At 43.2% G+C, this 22,375-nt stretch overlaps 1 protein-coding gene across 2 annotated transcripts in view; it reads left to right on the top strand.

The window, feature by feature from the left end:
- The window catches only part of si:dkey-61l1.4 (collagen alpha-1(I) chain), a 78,829-nt gene that overhangs the window by 28,918 nt on the left and 27,536 nt on the right, over positions 1 to 22,375 (top strand). The window contains exons 2-9 of one of the 2 annotated variants that reach the window (XM_035785240.2): positions 10,381 to 10,528; positions 10,635 to 10,793; positions 10,961 to 11,153; positions 12,055 to 12,189; positions 12,399 to 12,494; positions 18,900 to 19,454; positions 20,171 to 20,215; positions 21,326 to 21,445. In XM_035785240.2, coding sequence (XP_035641133.1) covers positions 10,381 to 10,528; positions 10,635 to 10,793; positions 10,961 to 11,153; positions 12,055 to 12,189; positions 12,399 to 12,494; positions 18,900 to 19,454; positions 20,171 to 20,215; positions 21,326 to 21,445 — 1,451 coding nt within the window. Of the gene's footprint in view, positions 1 to 10,380; positions 10,529 to 10,634; positions 10,794 to 10,960; positions 11,154 to 12,054; positions 12,190 to 12,398; positions 12,495 to 16,037; positions 16,230 to 18,899; positions 19,455 to 20,170; positions 20,216 to 21,325; positions 21,446 to 22,375 lie in introns of those variants that run through there. The other variant, XM_052461383.1, reaches the window with a different exon arrangement.

Genomic DNA, 22,375 nt, shown 5'->3' with positions numbered 1-22,375 from the left:
TTCAACAAGAGGCTGTGCTGGTAGTGTATCAGGGACTGGCACTGCAACTGTCTGTTTCACTGTTGAGGGCCTGTGTTCCCACCTCTCGCTGGTTCAGCATTCCTCTCCTCAGGTACTGTAGGAGATGTGGGAACCTGTAGCGGCTCATGATGAAGGTCATATTCATCCCCACTATCTTCATCAGAATCTAGAGTCTGTGATGCAGGCTGGTGTCTCCTCGTTTTCTGACTTTTGTCCACTTTGGTCATTTCTGGTTGTGTCTCAAAGGTAAGTGGTCACAGGACATGAGCAGATTTCTGTGCAGGACCCTGGAGCGTCCCCCTACCCTTTTCTGGTCTCAATTCATAAATCGGCAGGTCTGAACCCATTTGTCTCACCACTGTGTGAATTTCATCTTCCCAATAGTTACGGAGTTTTCCTGGTCCTCCTCTTGGTGTCAGGTTTTTAATCAGAACTCGCTCGCCAGGCTGTAGCACTGAACTCCTAACTTTAGTGTCATAGTACTTCTTACTTCTTTCAGCGGCTTTCTGAGCATTTTCATTTGCAATGGCGTATGCTTCTTCCATCCCTCGTTTCCAGTTCTCCACGTATTCTCGCTGGTTACTGGAACCTGCCTCTGTGCACAATCCAAAGAGCATATCAACTGGAAGCCTGGGTGATCTCCCAAACAGAAGATAAAATGGTGAATAGCCAGTCACTTCGCAACGGGTGCAGTTATAGGCATAAACCAGTTTGTTCAGAGACTCCTTCCAGTTTGACTTTTGTGTCTCGGTTAGTGTCTTTAACATCTGCAACAATGTTCTGTTCATGCGTTCCGCTTGACCATTTCCCATCGGGTGATAGGGTGTTGTCCTGGACCCCGCCATGCCACTGAGTTTCTTTAATAACTGATGGAACAACTGATTTTCAAATTCTCCCCCTTGGTCATGGTGGATGCGGGACGGGAACCCAAACTTCAGGGCAAAATCATTGAAGATGAGATTTGCAGCAGTTTTACCTGACTTTGATGTGGTGGCGTAGGCTTGAGTGAAACGTGTAAAATGATCAACAATCACGAGGATGTACTCATATCCCCTTTGCATCTGTCGAGATGAAGGAAGTCTATACATACCAGTTCAAATGGCTGTGTTGTCATAATGTTTGTCAGAGGAGCTCTTGTTGCATGGGCTGGCTTTTTCTGCTTGACACAGCTACACCTTTTAGTCACATAGTGCTCGATGTCAGATTGCATATATGGCCAGAAGAAGCGGTCACGTACTAGTGATACAGTGCGGTCAGTACCTTGGTGTCCCATGTTATTGTGCAACTCTTCCATCACTTTACCTTTGTACTGCTCTGGTAGAACTAACTGCTTGCGGGCTGTAGTGATTCTGTACAAAATGCCATCACTGTCTATTGTCAATTTGTCCCATTCTCTGAATAGGCATTTTGTCTTTGGACTGAATTTCTTTTGCTCTTTAACTGGCGGTTTGGAACCTGACAGTTTGAAATTGAGCACAGGACGGATGACTGGATCAGATTCTTGTGCTTCTCTAATCCCATCTTTTGGGATCGAGCTGGTTGTTGCAGTGGTTGTCTCACCTTCAGCTGATACTGACATAGATGCAGCTGAAAATGACCAAGGTACAACAGCCTCTTTCTGTACCTCAACTGCTTGTATCGTGGCGGCGATGGTGTCTGGTGGAAGCTCCTCAGAACATTCTCTCATCAGTGACTCTACATCCAGTGGCATCCTTGACAAAGCATCTGCATCACCGTTCTCTCTGCCTGGCCTGTACTTTATTGTAAAGTGGAAATCAGCCAAGTCTGCAACCCACCTGGAAGTGGTTGCGTTCAGTTTTGCAGTAGACAGAATGTAGCAGAGCGGGTTGTTATCGCTGTATACAGTGAAGGTGGGAGCATAGTACAAATAGTCATGGAACTTATCAGTGATTGCCCATTTTAGAGCTAGAAATTCTAGCTTGCTCGAGTGGTAGTGATAGTTCTTCTCAGCTGCTGTTAAAGTTCGAGAGCCATAAGCAATGACCCTAAGCTTCCCCTCTTGCTTTTGATAAAGAACTGCTCCCAAGCCTTGGTGTGACGCATCAGTGTGTACAACAAATGGCTGAGTGAAATCAGGGAAACCTAAAACTGGTGGGTGAAGCAAACACTCAATCAGCTGTTCAAGTGCCTGTTGATGCTGGTCAGTCCACAGGATTGGCTTGTTTGAGGGCACCACATGACTTACTTTCTTTGTTTTTGTTTTCCGTGGGTGGTCAGGTAATTTCTCTGAATCTGCTTTCAGGAGGTCATACAGGCAGCTGGCACTCCTAGAAAAGTCTTTGATGTACTGTCTGTAGTACGTGAGTAAACCAAGCATTTTTCTGAGCTGGCCCACAGTCCTGGTCTGATTTCTTTCAATGCTCTTACTGCTTCAAAATCGGCTGGGTCAACTCGGCTGCCCTCTGCAGACACTATTCTGCCCAAATAACGGACCTGGGGTTTAAAGAGATCACACTTACTTGGTTTGAGTTTAATGCCATACTCTCTGAGACGCTGCAAAACTTTTCGCACATCATTCACATGGCTGTTGAATGTTTTACTGAAGACTAGCGTGTCGTCCAGATAAGGAATGCAGATGTTATCCGGAGCCCTTCCAAACACTCCTCCATACACCGCTGAAAAGCTGCAGGAGCGTTCATGAGGCCGAATGGCATACGTATCCACTCATAGTCCCCACGGTGTCACAAATGCTGTCAGTGGTCTGCTTTCTTCAGAGATGAACCCCTGGTGATACGCTTTCTCCTGATCTAAGAGGGAGAACCAGGAATTACCACCTAAACTGTCCATGATGTCTTGGACCCGAGGGATGGGCTGGCGGTCGGGATGTGTCTTTCTGTTCAGATCTCTGTAATCTATACACAACCGGAGGGTCCCGTCCTTCTTACGAACACACACGACAGGTGAGGAATATGAAGAGTTTGACTTCCTAACCCAGCCCTGGACTGAGGTCATAAATGTAACCCTTCATCTCCTGATACAGTGGCCTGGGCACTGAAATGTATGTGCGCTTTACTGGTTCAGAGTCCTTTAGAGAAATAGTCATTTTCAATCGTTCAATGCAGCCAATGTCATTGTCTGATCTGGAGAAGGAGTGACACTCTTCTCTAAGCATTTGCCTAACAACCTCTCTCTGTTCTTCGGTTAGGTGAGTTAAATCTACTGGTGGATCCCACTGTTCAGTAGCAGTACATGGGGTTCGAACGCTGGTGTGATTCACTGTGGCTGAGGTGACAGTTTTTCAAAGACTTGGGCAGGTAACACAGTCATAATGGTTTGTACTGTACCGATTATTGTGCGTCCTAGCAGGGCAATGTCGTGGTCAGTGGGGTTAGAGACATCAAGCAGGATAACTGGAAAAACACCTTTACTGACTCTGACTAGTGTGTCAAAGAACTCAAGGTCATCTGGCCACTGCGGGTTCAGGTCTGGCTGGAAAAGCATTGTCATGTCATCTTTGAAAGGCTGGGAAGCTACACAGCACTCAATCTGAATGCTACTGTGTTTTGGTACAGCAGAAACCTTCTCTTTCTTGGTTTTCACTGCGTATTCATCTGTCTGTTCTGCGCTAACAGCCTGTATAAAAGCTCTCACCTTGTTTCTTTTGAGGCTTGGGAAAGCTGTTTTTACTGTACCGTTTAGTCTTTTCGGTCATTGTCAGGATGTGCTCGATAACATTGAAACCTATGATGGGATGAGATAGGTGACAGCCTTTCATTACCAGCACTGGGATGATCAGTTCCTTTGTTTGGTCAATTTCAGAGGCTAGACGAAAAGTTGTTTCAATCCATCCCAGGTACGGCATTTCAGTCCCATTTGCTGCAGTCAACCTTAGATCATCAGGTGAGTCCAGGATTTCTGAAACATCTCTCATCCTTGCGTTTGGGAGAGATTCCTCTTTCCATCATTCATCAATGACCGATACCTGAGATCCTGTGTCCCATAGAGCTTGGAGGTGGTGGCGATTCAGGTGACACTCAATAAGGCACTGTCTGCCGACTAGCGAGGTGACCTTACGGGGTGGCAACCTTGAGCTAGGGATGGTAAGGGAGTGGGCATTTTTATCTGTGCAGGAAAACCTTTCACTGGTAGAGTCAATTTTCAGGTGAGTGCATTTTTTCTTATGTTTAGTCCAATGTTGGTTTTGACATACTTTGGAACAGTACAGTGTCTCTTTACATGATGAACATTGTTTCAGGTTCTCAAATGACTCTTCTCTGGCACAATTTGCACATTTCTGGGACTTTTTGGTAGCTACGGTTAACACTCGTCCCTCAGCGGTAACCCGTTTCCGTTTAAAGGGGCCTCCCTTGATGGTCTGGCTCTCCGGTTTTACATCCAGCTTGAAAATGTTCTCCACTCCCACATCGGAAGCAGTGTGTGCAGCGTGCATCTGTTCTGGCCTGCTGGCAGACAAAACACCTCCTTGGAGCTTGAGCAGAGTGGTTGGTATACCGGTTAGGTGCATGTTGATGCTGTGCAGGGTCAAGTGCTTGGGACCGACTGTAGTTGCTGTAATACTGCTGCTGGGAAACAGGTGGCTGGGGTCCCTATCTGGCCTCCTAACTGGGGTGGGGCATAGGCACAAGGCTGTGACTGAAACATAGGCTGCTGTAATGTCTCCTTAATCTGAGCAATCTCTGCACTGAGACCTTTTAGAGAAGCTACACCTGTCTTAAGTTCAGCTAACTCTGTTAACAGTTCTGCAGGTATCTAGCTTTGGCTTCCTTCACAGGACACTTTGCAGATGGCATATCCTCTAACTGGACTACACTTACAGTTGTAGCAAGCTGTGGGGCATTAAACCGCTTTTTGTTTCGTCTTTCTCTCTCATTAGCACAAGCAATGTTAAGCTTCTCTAGCAAAACCTCATCTGATGTTTTGCTCTCTAGCAGGAGAGGCTGCATGTCTATCCTGATACTGTCACTCTGGAGACCCGTAAGGACTGCGTGTAAACACATGCTCTGGACTAGAGCAGGGTCATACTTAAGCCCTGATTCTGACTCCTGGGATGCAAACACTACTTTTGCCTCAAATCTAAAACGTGCATCAGGAAGCTTTGAGGGTCTCCTTGCTATGCTGTGCTTCTGAAGCTAGCTGTTTGTAAAGCTCTGTTGCACTCTTCTCTTGGAAGTGGGAACGCAGGATACATCTAAGTGTGGGAAGAGTTAGCTGGGGTTTACCTTCCAAGTAGCTGCGTAGCTGTGAGCCTGGAGAAATAGCCCTGACTACTGCATCTACTATCTCTAGGATATCCTCTGTTAAGTCCATTTTCAATCTGATGGGCAAGGCTGGAAAAAATCAGTTTTCTTTTTTGGCCCGGTTCACCTATCTGACCAGAAATTTTAAACTCTTTGCGCCAGTATGAGCTGGGCTGTGCATTGGGTGAGAGCGGCACGCTCCCTGAAGATTGGCATGGTGTTGGGGCTGACGCAGAGAATCACTGACTTTGGCTGCAGTAATCTGCTCAGTTCCCACCCCTTGTTGTGGGGTTACAGTTCTCAGTTCCTCTATTCTGTGATGTGTTCCGGCTGGTTCAATATCATGGTCAACTTGCCCTGTTTTGTTATCTCTGCCACTGATCATCTCTGTCATTTCGTCTCTAAGTAGCAACAATTCCGACATGCCGCCATCTTCTAACTCTGTGACTTCCTCTCTCTCAAGGAACATCATAATGCGAGTCATTAATGCTATGCGGGCGTTGTCTTTAACATCTCTTCTCTGTTCTTACTGATATTTCAAGGAAATCACATATCTCTAGTAATTTGTCTTTAGTCAGGATGTGTAATTCTCCTACTACCTCTTCCTGTAGTTCTTCCAAGGCACTTGTCATGTTGACAGAACAGGAGGAACTTTTACTGTGCAGGAGTTGACTCTGAATTAGATGGTCCTTACTGTCTCTGATGGTCGATCAATGGCATCAGTTGACACGTACTTAACCTCTAACTTCCAACTTCCCCCAAACAGCAACACTTTCCTCACTGCAGCCTGCCTGAGTTGTTATGTGGAGATTTAGCTGGCTCGGAATTCAGCGACCAGGGTGTGGAAACTGGACATCTGAGCAGCAATCTCAGCGGAGCCTCCAAAATGTTACGCCCCTGAAAACAGGGGAGAAATAATCACGAGAGTGATACGGTGTTGTATTCTCAAGTCAACATTTAGTTCAATATTTCACAAAAGTAACACATTACATAACAGAAAAACCCATTATACAAATAACACAGCAAAATATCTTATTAACAACACGCATGTTCATTCACAATCGACATAAAATGGCAGCTACTCTCAGTACGACGCTATCCTTCACTTCAACCGAGCAGGGCTAATATTACTCTCTTCAAACTTAACTCTAACTTCCTCAAGACGTTACTAAAACACACCTTAAACACTCTTGACATGTTCGCTAGTTATAACATTTAAATTACTATTTTTATCATCAATAAAGTACCTGAAAACAGGGGAGAAATAATCACGAGAGTGATACGGTGTTGTATTCTCAAGTCAACATTTAGTTCAATGAGAAAAGACCGCGAATTTCCCCAGGAATATGCGTGGAGACCAGAGCAATCGATCTCCGGCTCATTAGCTTAAGAGCATTTCGTAGATCACAGATTAACACTTTTAGGCACCACAAAATAAAGTAATCAATATAACGTTTACACATTACTCTCACAATTCGTACCCTTTGACAGATTTGAACTTTAACACAATTATATGAATGTTATCAATCTCTATCAACTAATACTGAATGCATCTTTTTAACCTTAGATGTTTTAAGATCCTCACATACTATGAACTTACTAATACTTTTCAATGTATAACAGGCTATGAATATGTCCTTTAACCTGTCACATGTATATATATATATATATATATATATATATATATATATATATATATATATATATATATATAATATTACATTTGTAATGTCTTTACTGTTTTGAAACTGTTGTATGTGTAATGTTTAATGTTAATTTTTGTTGTTTTTCACTTTATATATTCACTTTGTATGTTGTCTACCTCACTTGCTTTGGCAATGTTAACACATGTTTCCCATGCCAATAAAGCCCTTGAATTGAATTGAATTAATGTGATCTGCAGTTAACATGGGAGTGTTTTCACCACACACACACATGCACGCAGGAACACTCATATGCACGCACACACACATAGTCACACACACGCCACTGGAGGTTGGTGGCACTCTAATTGGGGAGAACAAGCTCATTGAAATGACTGGATCGGAATAAGTGAATGGTATCAAATACATCAAACACATGGTTTCCAGGTGTTTGATGCCATTCCATTTGCTCCATTCCGGTCGTTATTATGAGCCGTCTTCCCCTCAGCAGCCTCCTGTGACACACACACTCAAGATAAGGAACTTGTAAGTAAGCATTTCGTTGGACGGTGTATACCATGTGTATCACGTACATACGACTAATAACACTTGAAACTCAGACAAAAATCCATGGCTTTCCGTATGTATATCCGGGTCGTTCTTGAATTGCTGTGGTATTTGCATCCCTTGCCTTTGCAACCATGAAAAACACTTTAAAATACAAATAGTTACACATCCTACGTGTTTTTGTTCATGTTTAATTGTTTTTCAATGATAAAACAATGCAGGTCCTTTATACTGCAAAACTTTATGTTTATGCATAGATTAATGTAGTTAGTTAGGGTAAGCAAATGAACTTGTCCCAGTGTGTAGAGTGATGTGTAGAGTTGTAGTGACATGTTTTGTGGATTTAGAGATATCTATTATTTTGAACAAAACTATTTAATATATTGTATAGATCAATAAAAATAAAGAAGGCTATTAAAATATTTTTTTATTACTAATATAATGTCTGTCCCTCAGTTTTATGTCATTGGTGTTATATTGAGCATTCCCTCCAGTGTGCAAACAGTTATCGGGGGAGGGGTCTATTATTAATGAAAAGGATTAGCTAATCACACCCTTTTAGTATGTCATACATTTGAGGATTCCATTGATAATTTGCTGTGTCTAAATCCAAGGTTTCACTTGGTGTTACTCAATTTAAATGAATGGAAATAACATTGTGAGCAAAATGATTAATCATATACTTTTTATAAATTATTTTGGAAGGGTTTATGACCTTAGATTTGATCATCTGTGGTGTCCATTTAAAAAAATCCTCAATAACCTAAAATGTCTCATTGGTGTTACCATAATTGGTGGTGCTACTCCAATGGTAGCACAATATTATGGTAAAAATTATTTAAAGTCATTAAGCTGCCATATTAGTTGATTTAGAATGGGAAGATGTAACCAAAAACATTTAATAAATAAAACATCTAGAAAAAAATAAGCATTTTACCCCCCAAAAATCAAATCTAATTTTATTGATCATATACACATTTTTAGCAGATGTTATTGCAGGTGTAGTGAAATGCTTGTGTTCCTAGCTCCAACAGAGCAGCAGTATGTAACAGTGCAGTAGTATCTAAAAATGCCATGTCCAAATGTTACCGTAATTCAAGAAGGATCCATCCGCCAAGATGAAAGGGTAAAATCAGATATTTCTGGAACTCTTGGCATTGAAGAAGGAGAACCCTGAGGCCTGTGATGTCTTGATCCTCTCAGTACACATATACGGTGCCTTCGGAAAGTATTCAGACCACTTGACCTTCTTGACATTTTGTTAGGTTATAGCCTTGTTCTAAAATTGTTTTAAAAAATAAATAAATCCCCCTCATCAATCTACACACAATACCCCATAATGACAAACAAGAACAGCTTTTATAAATGTTACAGAAATATTACATCTATATAAGTATTCAGATAATTAACGCAGTACTTTGTTGAAGCACTTTTGGCAGCAATTACAGCCTTGAGTCTTCTTGGGTATGATACCTGTATTTGGGGAAAGGTGAACCTTCACCACAGTCTGAGGTCCTGAGCACTCTGGAGCAGGTTTTCATTAAGAATCTCTCTGTACTTTGCTCCATTCATCTTTGCCTCGATCCTTACTAGTCTCCCTGCTGCTGAAAAACACCCCCACAGTGTGATGTTGCCACCACCATGCTTCACCGTAGGGATGGTGCCAGGTTTCCTCCAGATGTAATGCTTGGCATTAAGGCCAACGAGTTGAATCTTGGTTTCATCAGACCAGAGAATCTTGTTTCTCATGTTTTGATAGTCTTTCGGTGCTTTTTGGCAAACTCCAAATTGGGCTATCATGTGCCTTTTACTGAGAAATGGCTTCCGTCTGGCCACTCTACCATAAAGGCCTGATTGGTGGAGTGCTGCAGAGATGGTTGTCCTTCTGGAAGTATCTCCCATCTCCACAGAGGAACTCTAGAGCAATGTCAGAGTGACCATCGGGTTCATAGGCCCTTCTCCCCTGATTGCTCAGTTTAGCCAGGCAGCCAGCTCTAGGAAGAGTATTGGTGGTTCCAAACTTCTTCCATTTAAGAGTGATGGTACACTTCCCCTTTTTGGTACCCTTCCCCAGATATGTGCCTCAACACAATCCTGTCTCGGGGGGCTCTACGGACAATTCCTTCGAACTCATGGCTTGGTTTTTGCTCTGATATGCACTGTCAACTGTGGGACCTTATATAGATAGGTGTATCCCTTTCCAAATCATGTCCAATCAATTGAGTTTACCACAGGTGGACTCCAATCAAATTGTAGAAACATCTCAAGGATGATCAATGGAAATAGGATGCACCAGAGCTCTATTTCGAGTTGCATAGCAAAGGGTCTGAATACTTGTGTATTTTTCTTCAGAATAATTATTTTTAATTCATTTGCAAACTTTCCAAAAAAAAAGTGCTTTGTCGTTATGGGGTATTGTTTGCAGAGACAGGGGACTGAAAGATTCATGTGATCTGCAGTTAACATGAGTGTTTTCACCACACACTCACACGCAGTCTATTCTTATTTAAAATTAAAGTGACACAGTGCATGAATCCAGCACTATTTTGTGGCTCCATTACTGTTAACGTCTTGACGGCCGGAGGTCCTCTCTCTGCAGCGGTGATGAAGTGTCTGTTTGTTCATCATCCTTCATTCAAGGCTGTTGCTGACCTGGGCTGCTACCCCAGTCCTCACTCAAAAATAAATTAGCAATATTAGGGTGTCATTTCTCACCCACTGTGTGCACTCAGAGAAAATACTGCTCCTTGTGCTCCTGCTCTGCTAAATGATTAGACTGGCTCTACTGTGACTACATGTGGAGAAGTGCAGTCTTTAGGGGAGAATGAGACCCGGATGGAAACGCTGTTCAATCTGTCATGTCGGCCAGGGTACTCAGTAGTGAAAGAGATGTAGTGAATGGCTGCTGTCTTGTCCTGTTCTTCCTACAGAGAAGGTGAACGTGTTGGAGCACCTGTCCCAGCTGGCCGTCAACACCACTAATGTATCCTTATCTGTGGGGACCCAGAATTGTCCGACTCTTCACATTGGCCTATACGCCACACTGGCAATGCCCACACACCAGGCATTTGGACCAAGGTATTGTTCCTATTAACATACTATATTATATTATACTGACGTAAATTAACATTTTGTTTAAGTTATTTATATTGTGCTACCTCACATATATTGTGCTCCCTCCCAGGTTTGTAGATGAGTTCAGTGTGCTGATGGAGCTGCGTAGTGTTCAGCAGGAGGAGAGTAGCCTGGTCACCGTGCTCAGTCCCTACAGCCACATCCAGCTGCAGCTCCGTCTTAGCCCACACACGGTCACCTTCGTCTCCACTCACCACAGACATTACGAGTACGTTGTTAGTTTCACCTCCTAGTTTAGATGAATTCTGTCTTTCTGACTTTTTGTACAGTATAGTAAATGAAGCTGAGGTGCTTTGCTCCACTTGCAGCTAAAAACAATAAGTCAAGCAATACAAGTGAAGTAAATGTATCTCCCATTCCGTCCTGTCCCTCTAGGTTCCCAGTAGGTATGCTGCCTGATGGCCAGTGGCACCAGGTCTCTGTAGGTGTGTCCTCCAGCTGGCTGGCCCTCTATGTGGACTGTGAGCTGGTGGAGAGGGTGAACTGGACCTACCCTGGACAGGACATTACCACTGATGGTCTGCTGATGCTGGGGGGCATCATAGAGGGCTTTGAGACTCCATTTGAGGTAAGGGTTTCTCAGATACTCAAATTTCACTCCCACTTTCGTCTACAGTATTCACTAGTAATGTAACGGTATATAATAAATAGTAATCTGAATATTTTTCTATTCCTCATGATTTCAAGCACTAGATATGTTCAGAGAGAAGGTGCCTGCCACTCGATGGCAGTAGAGAGAAGTTAATGTCCCGTCACCAATTACTAGGCAGTTGTCAGCTTGACTTACTCGCTGAGAATGATTTCACTTAATTTGCTGTTGGTTTTCTGCAGTTGTAATACTATATATCATAAATCCAAAATGTATTTTTCGAATTCAATCATACAATAAAGTTTGTCATCTTAAGTTATGTGACAAAATGTAAACAGAAATTGTTTTAGGGAATCTGGTCATTCTCTGCCTGCTCATTAATCCTCCCAGAGAGAGTTTACTGATTCTCCTGAAACCAGCTTCTCTTCACTTTAATTGAGACGTTACTCTCGGTGCCAATTCATCGCGGACGGACACAGGCAGGGTCTGGTTGCCATATCTTATTGGCTCTAGTCAGTTCCTATATTACTATCACTGTACTGTCAAATTATCTGGATGATGTCAGCCTACTGTACTGCAAAGACTAAAGGTTGGGGACCGAAGAGCTGGATGGGCTCGTTGGAAGGGATGGCATGGTTCACAGTCAGGGTTGGATATCCATGGGTATTTACACTTAGCTGCCTGTCCAATTGACCTGTCCTAAAGAAATCTCACATAGATCAGTGAGATAATCCAGTACTTTATACTGTGACTGTTGTAAGTAATTAGGCTGGGTGGAAAGTGGAAAGTGGAAGGTGAAGCCTTCCTTACTGTGTGTCTGAGGGATCTCCTCACCTTTCAGCAACAGTGTTTCAGGTTTCTACCTGTCTGTCTGTCACAGGGTGCTCTGAGACAGATGACTTTTGTGATGGGTGACCCCGACGCAGCCAGACACCAATGTAACCTCCACCTCCCTATGTGTGATGGAACGGCCCCCAAAGCTCCACGCTCCCCAAGAACACCCCACACACACCAGGTACTAACTAACTACAGAACTTTGCAGTCCTCTCTGAAATATCAAGATATTTGTTCTGAAATATAATAATAATAAGAAGAAGAAAATAAGACAATATGTTTGTAATTTATACTGCGATTAAAAACGAGACTATTTATTATACAGTATGCCATTTAGATCTATTCTTTTACATCTACTGCCCTTTAATTTTGAATTTCTTAATATTTTAGGATGCCGAGTTGTCCTCTGGTGACCTGCTAGATGACTTGACAAACAGTACAGGGAGTTCCAGAGAGAGTTCCACAGATAAAGGGGATGCTGTCATGGTGAGTACCTTTGATAGGGAGATAATTCCATTGTCATGTACAGTAGTTGATGTAAAGCCATGTGAGTCAGCCCAATTTAGACAAAAGCCACTGATTTGCCTGGTTTTAAAGTCTTTCATCTCTTTTGAATTATAGTGCATTAGGGGATAATGGGTCCCTGACATGTGCTTTGTACAGTGTTCCAGTGGACCAGTAGTAACAGTTGTAGTAATCTATGCTTACGACACAATTTAAGGCAAATAAGTGACAGATGTAGTGGTTGGTTAGAGATATTGCCTGAACAATCTGGGAAGTGTATCATTGATGGAGGTGAGGTGAGGAAATTCCACTGATTTCTCATTTGTCCCCATAAACCCCTAGTTTTATTTTCCTAATGGGGAAGGCTGTGATTCACTAGAGTACTGGGAACAAGCCTGGCTTTGACAAATGCCCCATCAGGGAGGGATAAGGGGCTGCCCTGGCCCTGGGTCTCACACACTAGACTGCAGCTCACAAATACATCCAGAGTACTTTTACCAGCTGTCCTCAAACGTCATTACCCACCAGGCAGGCTCTTTACTATAGGCTTAAAAAGACCAAGTGCATACTTCAGCATTAGTATACACTTCAGTGTATACTTGTTATTTAAACATTGGACAAGACGTTTTCCTCATTATTGTTATGTTCAAGTTTACATTTCTTTACTTTATTGAAATCTGGTTGTCCGTGGCAGTTCTAGACTTGATAATGCTCTGTTTAAATGGTCTTTGTTAATCTGTTTTACGTACACAGGATGTTTGAGAAGTGCATTAAGGGTTTTCACTTTTTTATTGAACTGAACTGAAAGTCCTCAAATGCCCAAAGTAACATACCTTTGGTATAACAATGATAGTTTCACCAGTCCATACCTGTCTTAGATCATCAGTCAACCACTAAATGGGGGGAAGTACTGAGTTGTATCTTCATCTCAAAGTGTTAAGACTTGCAGTCGGCCTTGTGGACTCCACTTCACTTGGTGAGAGGTCAAATGATTCAACATTTTTCTTGTCTGACCCCCATAATACACCCACAGGATGTGTACTCACTCTCTCCTTTTAAGATGAGCGATATGGGCCACAGAAGGTGCCGAAGAGCCTCTGGATCATAATTCACAAGTACTGAAACTTAGGATCAGATAAGGTCTATTTCCATTATCCATTACCTTACAACCTCTGTGCTGAAAGTGAAAGTGAGGGGACTGTTGATCTGATGTCCATACTGTCACTAATGCACAGGTTAACCTGCTAATGAACCACCATCAGATGATTACTTTACAAAGGGCAATAGAATAAAGGTGAGTTTGCAAGGGCCATTTAGCACAAGTCAAGGCAAAATCTAGATCAGACATCAGCCCAAGAGCAATACCATTTACAACTTGCCAACTACTTCACGCAAACCACAACCTCATGACTCACAACCTTATGTGGTGTTTTATTACATTGTATCCCAAGTAGCAGGTTCCAAATAACATTTCTTGACTGTTCTGCCATCTACCAGCATATGAGATTGGGACATTCATCCACAGGTTTGTCGCTGTACTGCATGCATCCACCTATGGTAGCTTATACTGTAAGTCACATCATTGAAATGGCAAAAGGGAGGAACAAGAACGAAGCAGTCATGACTCATGGTTGCCAAGCAACTGTACCTCACTAGTGAGCAGAGTAATTATGGCCCAGGCTTGTGGGAGTTCTGTTCTGAGCTGGTACTGTATCACACAGCTCTGTGTTCTCATCTCTCGTCCACATTGGCAGTTCTAGTCTATCATCTGCGACTTTGACCTCAGACCACTGAAACGTGTAATCATATTCACTGGGCTATAATTTAGTTAGCCAAATAAAAAAATGATATGAGAAGAGAGGGAGGCGCTGAAAAAAGAGTTGCTTTATTACTAGCCTATTGTCTCCCATCTCTATTCACACCCTTGCTAAAATGTACATGAGAAAAATGTGTTCTCTCACCTTATGTTTTAATGGAAACCACATGCCATATACTGCGGCCTGGCCTCGATGTGGTAAGTGTAGACAGCAGCTTATTCCATAGACAGAGGCTCTGGGAGCAGTTAGCAAGCCTGTGTAGATTGGTGATGGTACTGATGCAAGTTCATTTGCTAAGGGATTTTCCTCTTCTGTCTCCAGTCTAGTGAAAATGGGGGAAACCTCAAGAGATTTTTCCCACTCTTATGTAAAGCGTATTCTGTAGTGGTTTCCCTTGGTTTATGCTATTGCCATGGTTTCTCATTAATACCCATAATCCCTCCTTGTGGTCACTGCTGCTTTGATTCAGAATGCTGTAGGTCTCCAGCTTAATCGTTTTCTTCAATCAAATTAGCCTCTGTCAGATCATTAGCTGATCATAGCTGTGGTTTTTTATATATTACATCTGCCTCTGTGGCCTCTGTGCCATTTCAACAGCTCTGAAGTATCTTTCCTAGCTACAGTATGTGTGTGCTCCTTTCTATTTTACCACCAAGTTATCTCATTCACAGCTTGGTATATTTAATCATACAACATTAGTGCATACATTCATATCACTAAGTACAGGAAGTCTAGTGGTGGAAGTCCTAAGATCCACCTGGGCCTCAGCAGCTGAGATAGAGTGATGAGGTGATGGGTATCCATCCTCTTGTCCCCTGGCTTAGCCTGGCACACCCTATCCCACCACACTCCACCACACCCACCCACCCTAACCCTAACCCACCCATCCCACCACACCCACCCCACCCCATCCTACCCCACACCACACCACCCATCCCACCACACCCACCCCATCCTACCCCATCCAGCCACCCAACCACCTCACACCATCCCAGCACACCCCATCCCACCCTACCCCACTCTGCCACCCCACAACACCACAGCACCCCACACCACCGCACCTCATCCCACCACACCCCATCCTACCCTACCCCACCCAGCCACCCACAACAACACAACACCCCACACCACTACACCTCATCCCATCCAGTCACCCAACCAGCCACCCTACCCCATCCCATTCTACCCCACCCACCCAGCCATCCCACCACACCCCACCCCACACCACCCCAATCAATCATCCATCCATCCACCCACCCACCCACACAGCCACCCCACACCACCCCATCCCATCCCACCACACCCCATCCTACCCTGCCCGCCCGCCCAGCACCCCACACCACAATATCCCATCCCACCCACCTAGCTACCCCATTCCACCACACCACACCCCATCCCATCCTACCCCACCCAGCTAACCCACACCACCACACCACCACCACACCTCATCCCACCCCACCCCACACCACCCCACCCCACCCCATCTCATCCCACCACACCTCACCCACCCAGCCCCCATCCCATCTCATCCCAGCCACGCCACACCACCACACTCCATCCCACACCACCCCACCACACCGAGCCAGCCTACCCTGTCGCCACACCCCACCACACCCCATCCCAGGCAGCCAAGCCGAGCTGTGGGTGGGAGACTGAGAGTGGGAGCTCAGCCCAGGGTGTGTCTATGTGTTCCTGCTCACGGGGAAGGCACTGGGAAAGAGCACTGCATACTTTGCCAGGGAGGACTCCTGTGGACTAGGAGGGGTGTAGTAGGAGTGGTGCTCTCCTATTGTAATGTACTGTAGCCATGCAGTGTTTTACTTGGATACTGGGCTGCTTAATGCTGGATTCTTTCCTCTTTGGATTGTGTTTGGAGGGTCAATGGAGAGCATCTTACACGGTAGGGAACCACCAGACCATTTAGATACTGTAGGCAGAATTCACTAACTAGTTCGTAGCTGTGATGATCAGGTTGTAGACATACATTTGCTGCTGTGCTCACTACAGTAACACTATTGTCCCCAGGTGATAAATACAGAACTGCTTAGGAATCCCACTGTTGTGATTGTGTTGATGTACTGTAGCACAGTGTATGTATGTTCATCCTGGTTATTAGCCCATGGTTTGTTTACTCTACGTCTATGATAGACATTTACATGCTTGTTTTTGCCATGTAAAGATTTTCTTTGCTGTTATTTAGTTCATCATGGGGTATTATACTTTAGCCAGAAGACAGAGACTCCTCTCAACAGATCCATATGAAGCAAGGTTCTTCTTTTCCAGCACATGTGGGTACATCCTTAATAAACAAAAGTTGTCTTATGGCCTTGTAGAACATCAGAAATTCTGTAATCTGTAGTTATCTATCCTAAAAATAGAATGTGACAACAACAGTATTACATCATGTGTTCACCCCCTTTTTACTCATCTGTAAATATTCCCGCTCTAATAATTCTACTACAGGACACGTCCTCGTAACATCTCTGATGACTATATAAAGCTGGGGATGATGGAGTGTATTTGCCCAGCTGCATTTTTAGACATATGGCCGGTGAAGATCATCCTCATGCCTGTGTCTAAGCCTTTGATTTATGGTCCTCCATCATAATGTACTGTTAGGTCAACCCGCTGGATACAGATTCCCCCCTGCCTGGGGACCAGTGAGCTGGACCTTCCTTCAGGAGTCTTTCACATGGTGCTCTTTCATACTAAGGTCTCTGGGTGACATGGTCTTTGTTTACATCTTCCAGTCTGACCCGTAGCGATGACCTTGTCAGCTACACGTCATTCCCCTAATGAAACCATTTCCTGACTGCAGAATGCACCGGTCCCCATTCAAACCTCACTGCTACATGATACAGGAATGATGCACTCATCTCATCAGTCAACCATTGTTCAGGAAGCATACAAATAGCTAGATAGTTTATGTTTCATTTATATGTTAAATATGTTTAGCTATTACAGAAATTATCTGTCAGCAATGTTTTGTGTTTGTTTGCACTTTTGGAAAAGTTAATTGTATTTGATGGATTTCTAATTCTTTGTGTGTCTATCTGGCAGGATGTGTTTAGAGATACATGCCTGATTTCTTTATAATCAATGTGTGTAAAGTATGAACTGTATTATGCTGAGATGAATACCAGGGATCCATTATTGCCCACTTCAGAGATCAAAGAGTCTGGACTACAGAATACTGTATTCCCTGGCCACATGCTCACCTCCAGTTCACACTGTAGAGCAGAGCTCCAGCCCAGACACAGAAACCCAGACACAAGACCCCCAGACGTAGACCCCCAGACCCAGACCCTACTCACTCACTGCTGCAGCCACTGGCAGTGGGACAAGTATGGTGTCTCTCTGTCAGATGTTAACAGTGTATTTTCCCTTAGTGTTTCCATACGGCATCAAACCTCCTAAAGTAAGATTGTGCCTGACGTGTGCAAGGCTCTCACTAGCAGTCTCGTTCTGTTAGTGCTCTGTCTCCTCCTCCAATACAGTGCTTCCATTCTAGGGCTCAGCCTGGGGATGAAAGGCAGAGCTATAGGGAGGTTGAGGAGATTAGTTGGACAAATAGTTTCAGGCCCAGGGAGATCAAGTATCCGCTCATCTAAGAGAGATGTCGCTGAGAGAGAGAGAGAGAGAGAGAGAGAGAGAGAGAGAGAGAGAGAGAGAGAGAGAGAGAGAGAGAGAGAGAGAGAGAGAGAGAGAGAGAGAGAGAGAGAGAGAGAGAGAGAGAGAGAGAGAGAGAGAGAGAGAGAGAGAGAGAGAGAGAGAGAGAGAGAGAGAGAGAGAGAGAGAGAGAGAGAGAGAGAGAGAGAGAGAGAGAGAGAGAGAGAGAGAGAGAGAGAGAGAGAGAGAGAGAGAGAGAGAGAGAGAGAGAGAGAGAGAGAGAGAGAGAGAGAGAGGCAATGCTAGCTTATTACATATAAAGGCTCATTGTTTGCTGTAGGAGAGGCCAGTGTGAGGTGGACTGAAGCTCTGCAACTCACCTGGGTGCAGTTATCTCTCTAATGTAATCCCAGCTTCTCTTTGAAGTTCGTGGTCATTAGGCCAAGACTTAATAACCAATTTTTATACTTATGTAAGTGATGCACCGCATTGTTTATAATAAAAAACGACGAGTACTGTTTTTATATTACAGATGTAGGATCTTAATTTGAGTCACTTTACTACAGCAGAAAAAGAATCCTGCAGCAACAGGAAATGTGAATTATTATGTGGATTATAAATAATGGTAATTACAAACTTTAAAGCCTTTTTAAAACTCAAATAAAGTATAAGTTTGCGTTTTCTGCTGGAAAAATCTCAGCAACAGAAGAGTGATCAAATTAAGATCCTACATCTGTATGCACCTTTTATGTTGAGGTGAAAAAAGGAACATGTAATTGTGGAAATGTCTACCTATTTAAGGCTGTTTCAGTCATTTGTTGTAGTTAATTTGATGGAACTGTTTGATAGAGATGTGTCTGTTGTGGGTGAGTGATCATTCTAGACACCCTGTATCAGAGGGATCTGGTTACTGTATGTGGCTGCAACCATTAACCATAGTTTTCTCTTTCTCTCTTTGTAGGATCCCTCCCTCCCAGAAGGCAAGTCTCCTATCTCCCAGCACGCAGCCACCCTACAACAACAAGGGAATGGGTTTGTGGGAGTTGATGAGGCAGACCCCTCTATCTTCACCCTACATCACACGGATACAGGTACCCGTGGCAGCAATTCCCCCTATACAGTAACTGCCTGGGATGAGAACATCACCACAGATGCAGAAGACAGACCACAACATGACATCATCGACCTGGACTCCACCGGCCCCTCCCCCAGTTTCCAAAGGAAAGGCTCTGACCAGAAGAGCCCATCCCAATCTGGTCACCCTGACCCCAGTGTGCTCTTGGAGGAGAACCTGTTGCCTCCTGCGGGGTCAGCAGTGGAGCAGAGAAGGATTAGTAGTGGCTCTCTCACACAGAAGGGCCAGGGGAACAGTAAGGGGGTCGGAGAGGCTGGTTCTGATCACACAGGCTTGCTGACAGTGGCACCCAGTGAGGGTGATGTCATAGTCGGATCTGACAACAAGATTTACAGGCTCCTGAGTGGCCCTCCAGGGCCAGTTGGCCCTCCAGGAGAACAAGTAAGAATCTCTTAGGGACAGTTTTTAGAGTTAGAAATGCTCATAGATATTTGTTTTCAAAACTCAGATCCTTTAAATATCACCAGGACTTACACGCCACATAGAATCAAAGTCAGTGATTTCATAAAACCAAAGTGATTTTCTGAACACATGATTTTACAGAGACAGGAAGCAGAATAAACTGACATATCAGTGGGTGTCTTAGAATAGAGAATAGTCATCCATTTGTTCCTCATGAGAAGTACTGTATGTCTTCACGGGTTTATTCAGCTATGGTTTTCTTGTAAAACAATGATATCTTTGTCTCTATTGGAAAATTAAAACATCAGTGGTTTAATAACTGTCTTTAATTTGAATTCAAATATTCCCCACTGCAGCTCACGTAATGCAAAAAAACTCCCTTTAATCTTTTGATTTTTTATTGCTTATAAGTACAGGTTACGGAAATACTGTACAAACGTTGTGGTTAAATCTACCCATATGACATGGACACAGACTGATTCATATGCATTCTACAAAATTACAGGAGAGAAAATAAACATCTCTAAAAGATGTGGCAGTAATATGCTACTGCAGACCAAAATGTACACTTTGCCACTCTGTTGCATCATCTTTAAGTTCTATTGCCAAACTGTGATCTTTGCCTGTTGTTCCAGTATTATTATAACTTCCTGTAAATATCTGTCCCTATGTTCACCACATTGTCATGTTTACAGGGATGTGCTGGCAAAGAAGGCTATATTGGGTTCAAGGGAGACATGGTAAGGGAATAGCTCACTGGTGAAATAATTGTTTTGAAAATGTTTCAGTAATGCTGCTGAATGATGAGTAAACCCCAAATGACTTATGGATGTCATTTTTATGGTAAGTACAGTATGTGAATTCGTTTTTTCAGTGTGTGTGTTGGTTCTATACAGATTAAGGATCTTAATTTCAGCCCTTTTTCTACAGCAGTAAAATAATCCTACAGCAACAGGAAATTTGAATTATTATGTGGATTATAATTAATTAAGATTTTTTGTAGGGGTTGATACATTTTTCATGAGGGAAAATCATCTGAAGTTTCAAAGTGGAAATTACAAACTTCAGAAGCATTTTTGAACCTCAAATACACAGTTTTATATTTCCTGCATTGCAGAACAGTTCTGCAACAGGGTGATCAAATTAAGATGCTACATCTGTACCTGTTGGGACTTGTACTTTGTTGATCACAGTGGTGTAAAGTACTAAAGTAAAAAATACTTTAAAGTTCTACTTTAAGTCGTTTTTTGGGTGTCTGTACATTACTTTAATATTTATATATTTGAAAACTTTGACTTTTACTTCACTAGTTACCTAAGGAAAATAATGTACTTTTTACTCCATACATTTTACCTGACACCCAAAAGTACTCATTACATTTTGCATGGCTAGCAGGACAGGAAAATGGTCCAATTCACGCACTTATCAAGAGAACACCCTGGTCATCTCTACTGCTTCTGATCTGGCGGACTCACTAAACACAAATGCTTTGTTTGTAAATTATGTCTGAGTGTTGGCGTGTGCCCCTGGCTATCCATAAAAAAATATATAAAATAAAATTATGCCGTCGGGTTTGTTTAACATAAGGAATTTGAAATGATTTATACGTTTCCTTTCAATACTTAAGTAAATTTGAGCAATTACATTGACTTTTGATACTTAAGTACTTTTAAAACCAAACACTATTAGACTTTTTCTCCAGTAGTATTTCACTGTGTGACTTTTACTTGAGTAATAATCTATTAAGGGTATCTTTACTTTTGCTCAAGTATTACAATTGGGTACTTTTTCCACCACTGGTTGACCATCACTCACTGTCATAGACTGCTCTCTTATCTCTGCTTTCCTAGGGATCTCAGGGTGTCAGAGGGCAGGAGGGCAGGAGAGGTGAGACAGGCCTCCCAGGTCCTCCAGGCCTACCCACCCTCTACCTGTGGAGGAACTCCCAGGAGGATTGGACTGACTTCAGGGTGAGATTCGTTCTGTCTGTCCAGTGTCCACCCATATCACAGGCTGCCTGGGACTATTATAAAACTTATTGTAACAATGCAGTTTTTGTGTATGTGCTGTGTTGTCAAAGAATAACTTGATCTCCCAGTTCACCTGGCTATGCTTTTGGAGGCTATACAGTAGAGCAGCAGCCACCACCGCCCACTGCCTTGGTTCAAATCAAATCCAATCAAATTGTATTTGTCACATGCGCCGGATACAACAGGTGTAGTAGACCTTACCGTGAAATGCTTACTTTACAAGCCCTTAACCAACAATGCAGTTCAAGAAATAAAGTTAATAAAATATTTACTAAATAAACTAAAGTAAAAATAAAATCAATCAAAAAGTAACATAAGAAATGTACATAACAATAACAGGGGGTTCCAGTACTGAGTCAATGTGCAGGGGTACAGGTTGGTCGAGGTCATTTGTAAAGTGACTATGCATAGATAATAATCAGCGAGTAGCTGCAGTGTAAAAACAAAGGAGGGGGGGCTTGGGCTTGGGGGTAGAAGCTGGAGCCTTTTTGGACATAGACTTGCCGCTCCGGTACCACTTGCCGTGCGGTAGCAGAGAGAACGGTCTATAACTGGGGTGAATTGAGTCTTTGACATTTTTTCGGGCCTTCCTCTGACACCGCCTATTATATACAGTGGGGCAAAAAAGTATTTAGTCAGCCACCAATTGTGCAAGTTCTCCCAGAGGCCTGTAATTGTCATCATAGGTACACTTCAACTATGACAGACAAAATGAGGGGGAAAAATCCAGAAAATCACATTGTAGGATTTTTTATTAATTTATTTGCAAATTATGGTGAAAAATAAGTATTTGGTCACCTACAAACATGCAAGATTTCTGGCTCTCACAAACCTGTAACTTCTTCTTTAAGAGGCTCCTCTGTCCTCCAC

This window comes from Oncorhynchus keta, chromosome 14, assembly GCF_023373465.1.
Source record: "Oncorhynchus keta strain PuntledgeMale-10-30-2019 chromosome 14, Oket_V2, whole genome shotgun sequence".
Lineage (NCBI taxonomy): Eukaryota > Metazoa > Chordata > Actinopteri > Salmoniformes > Salmonidae > Oncorhynchus > Oncorhynchus keta.
Note: the sequence above shows the minus strand (reverse complement) of the source record. Positions and strands in the feature narration are given on the sequence as shown.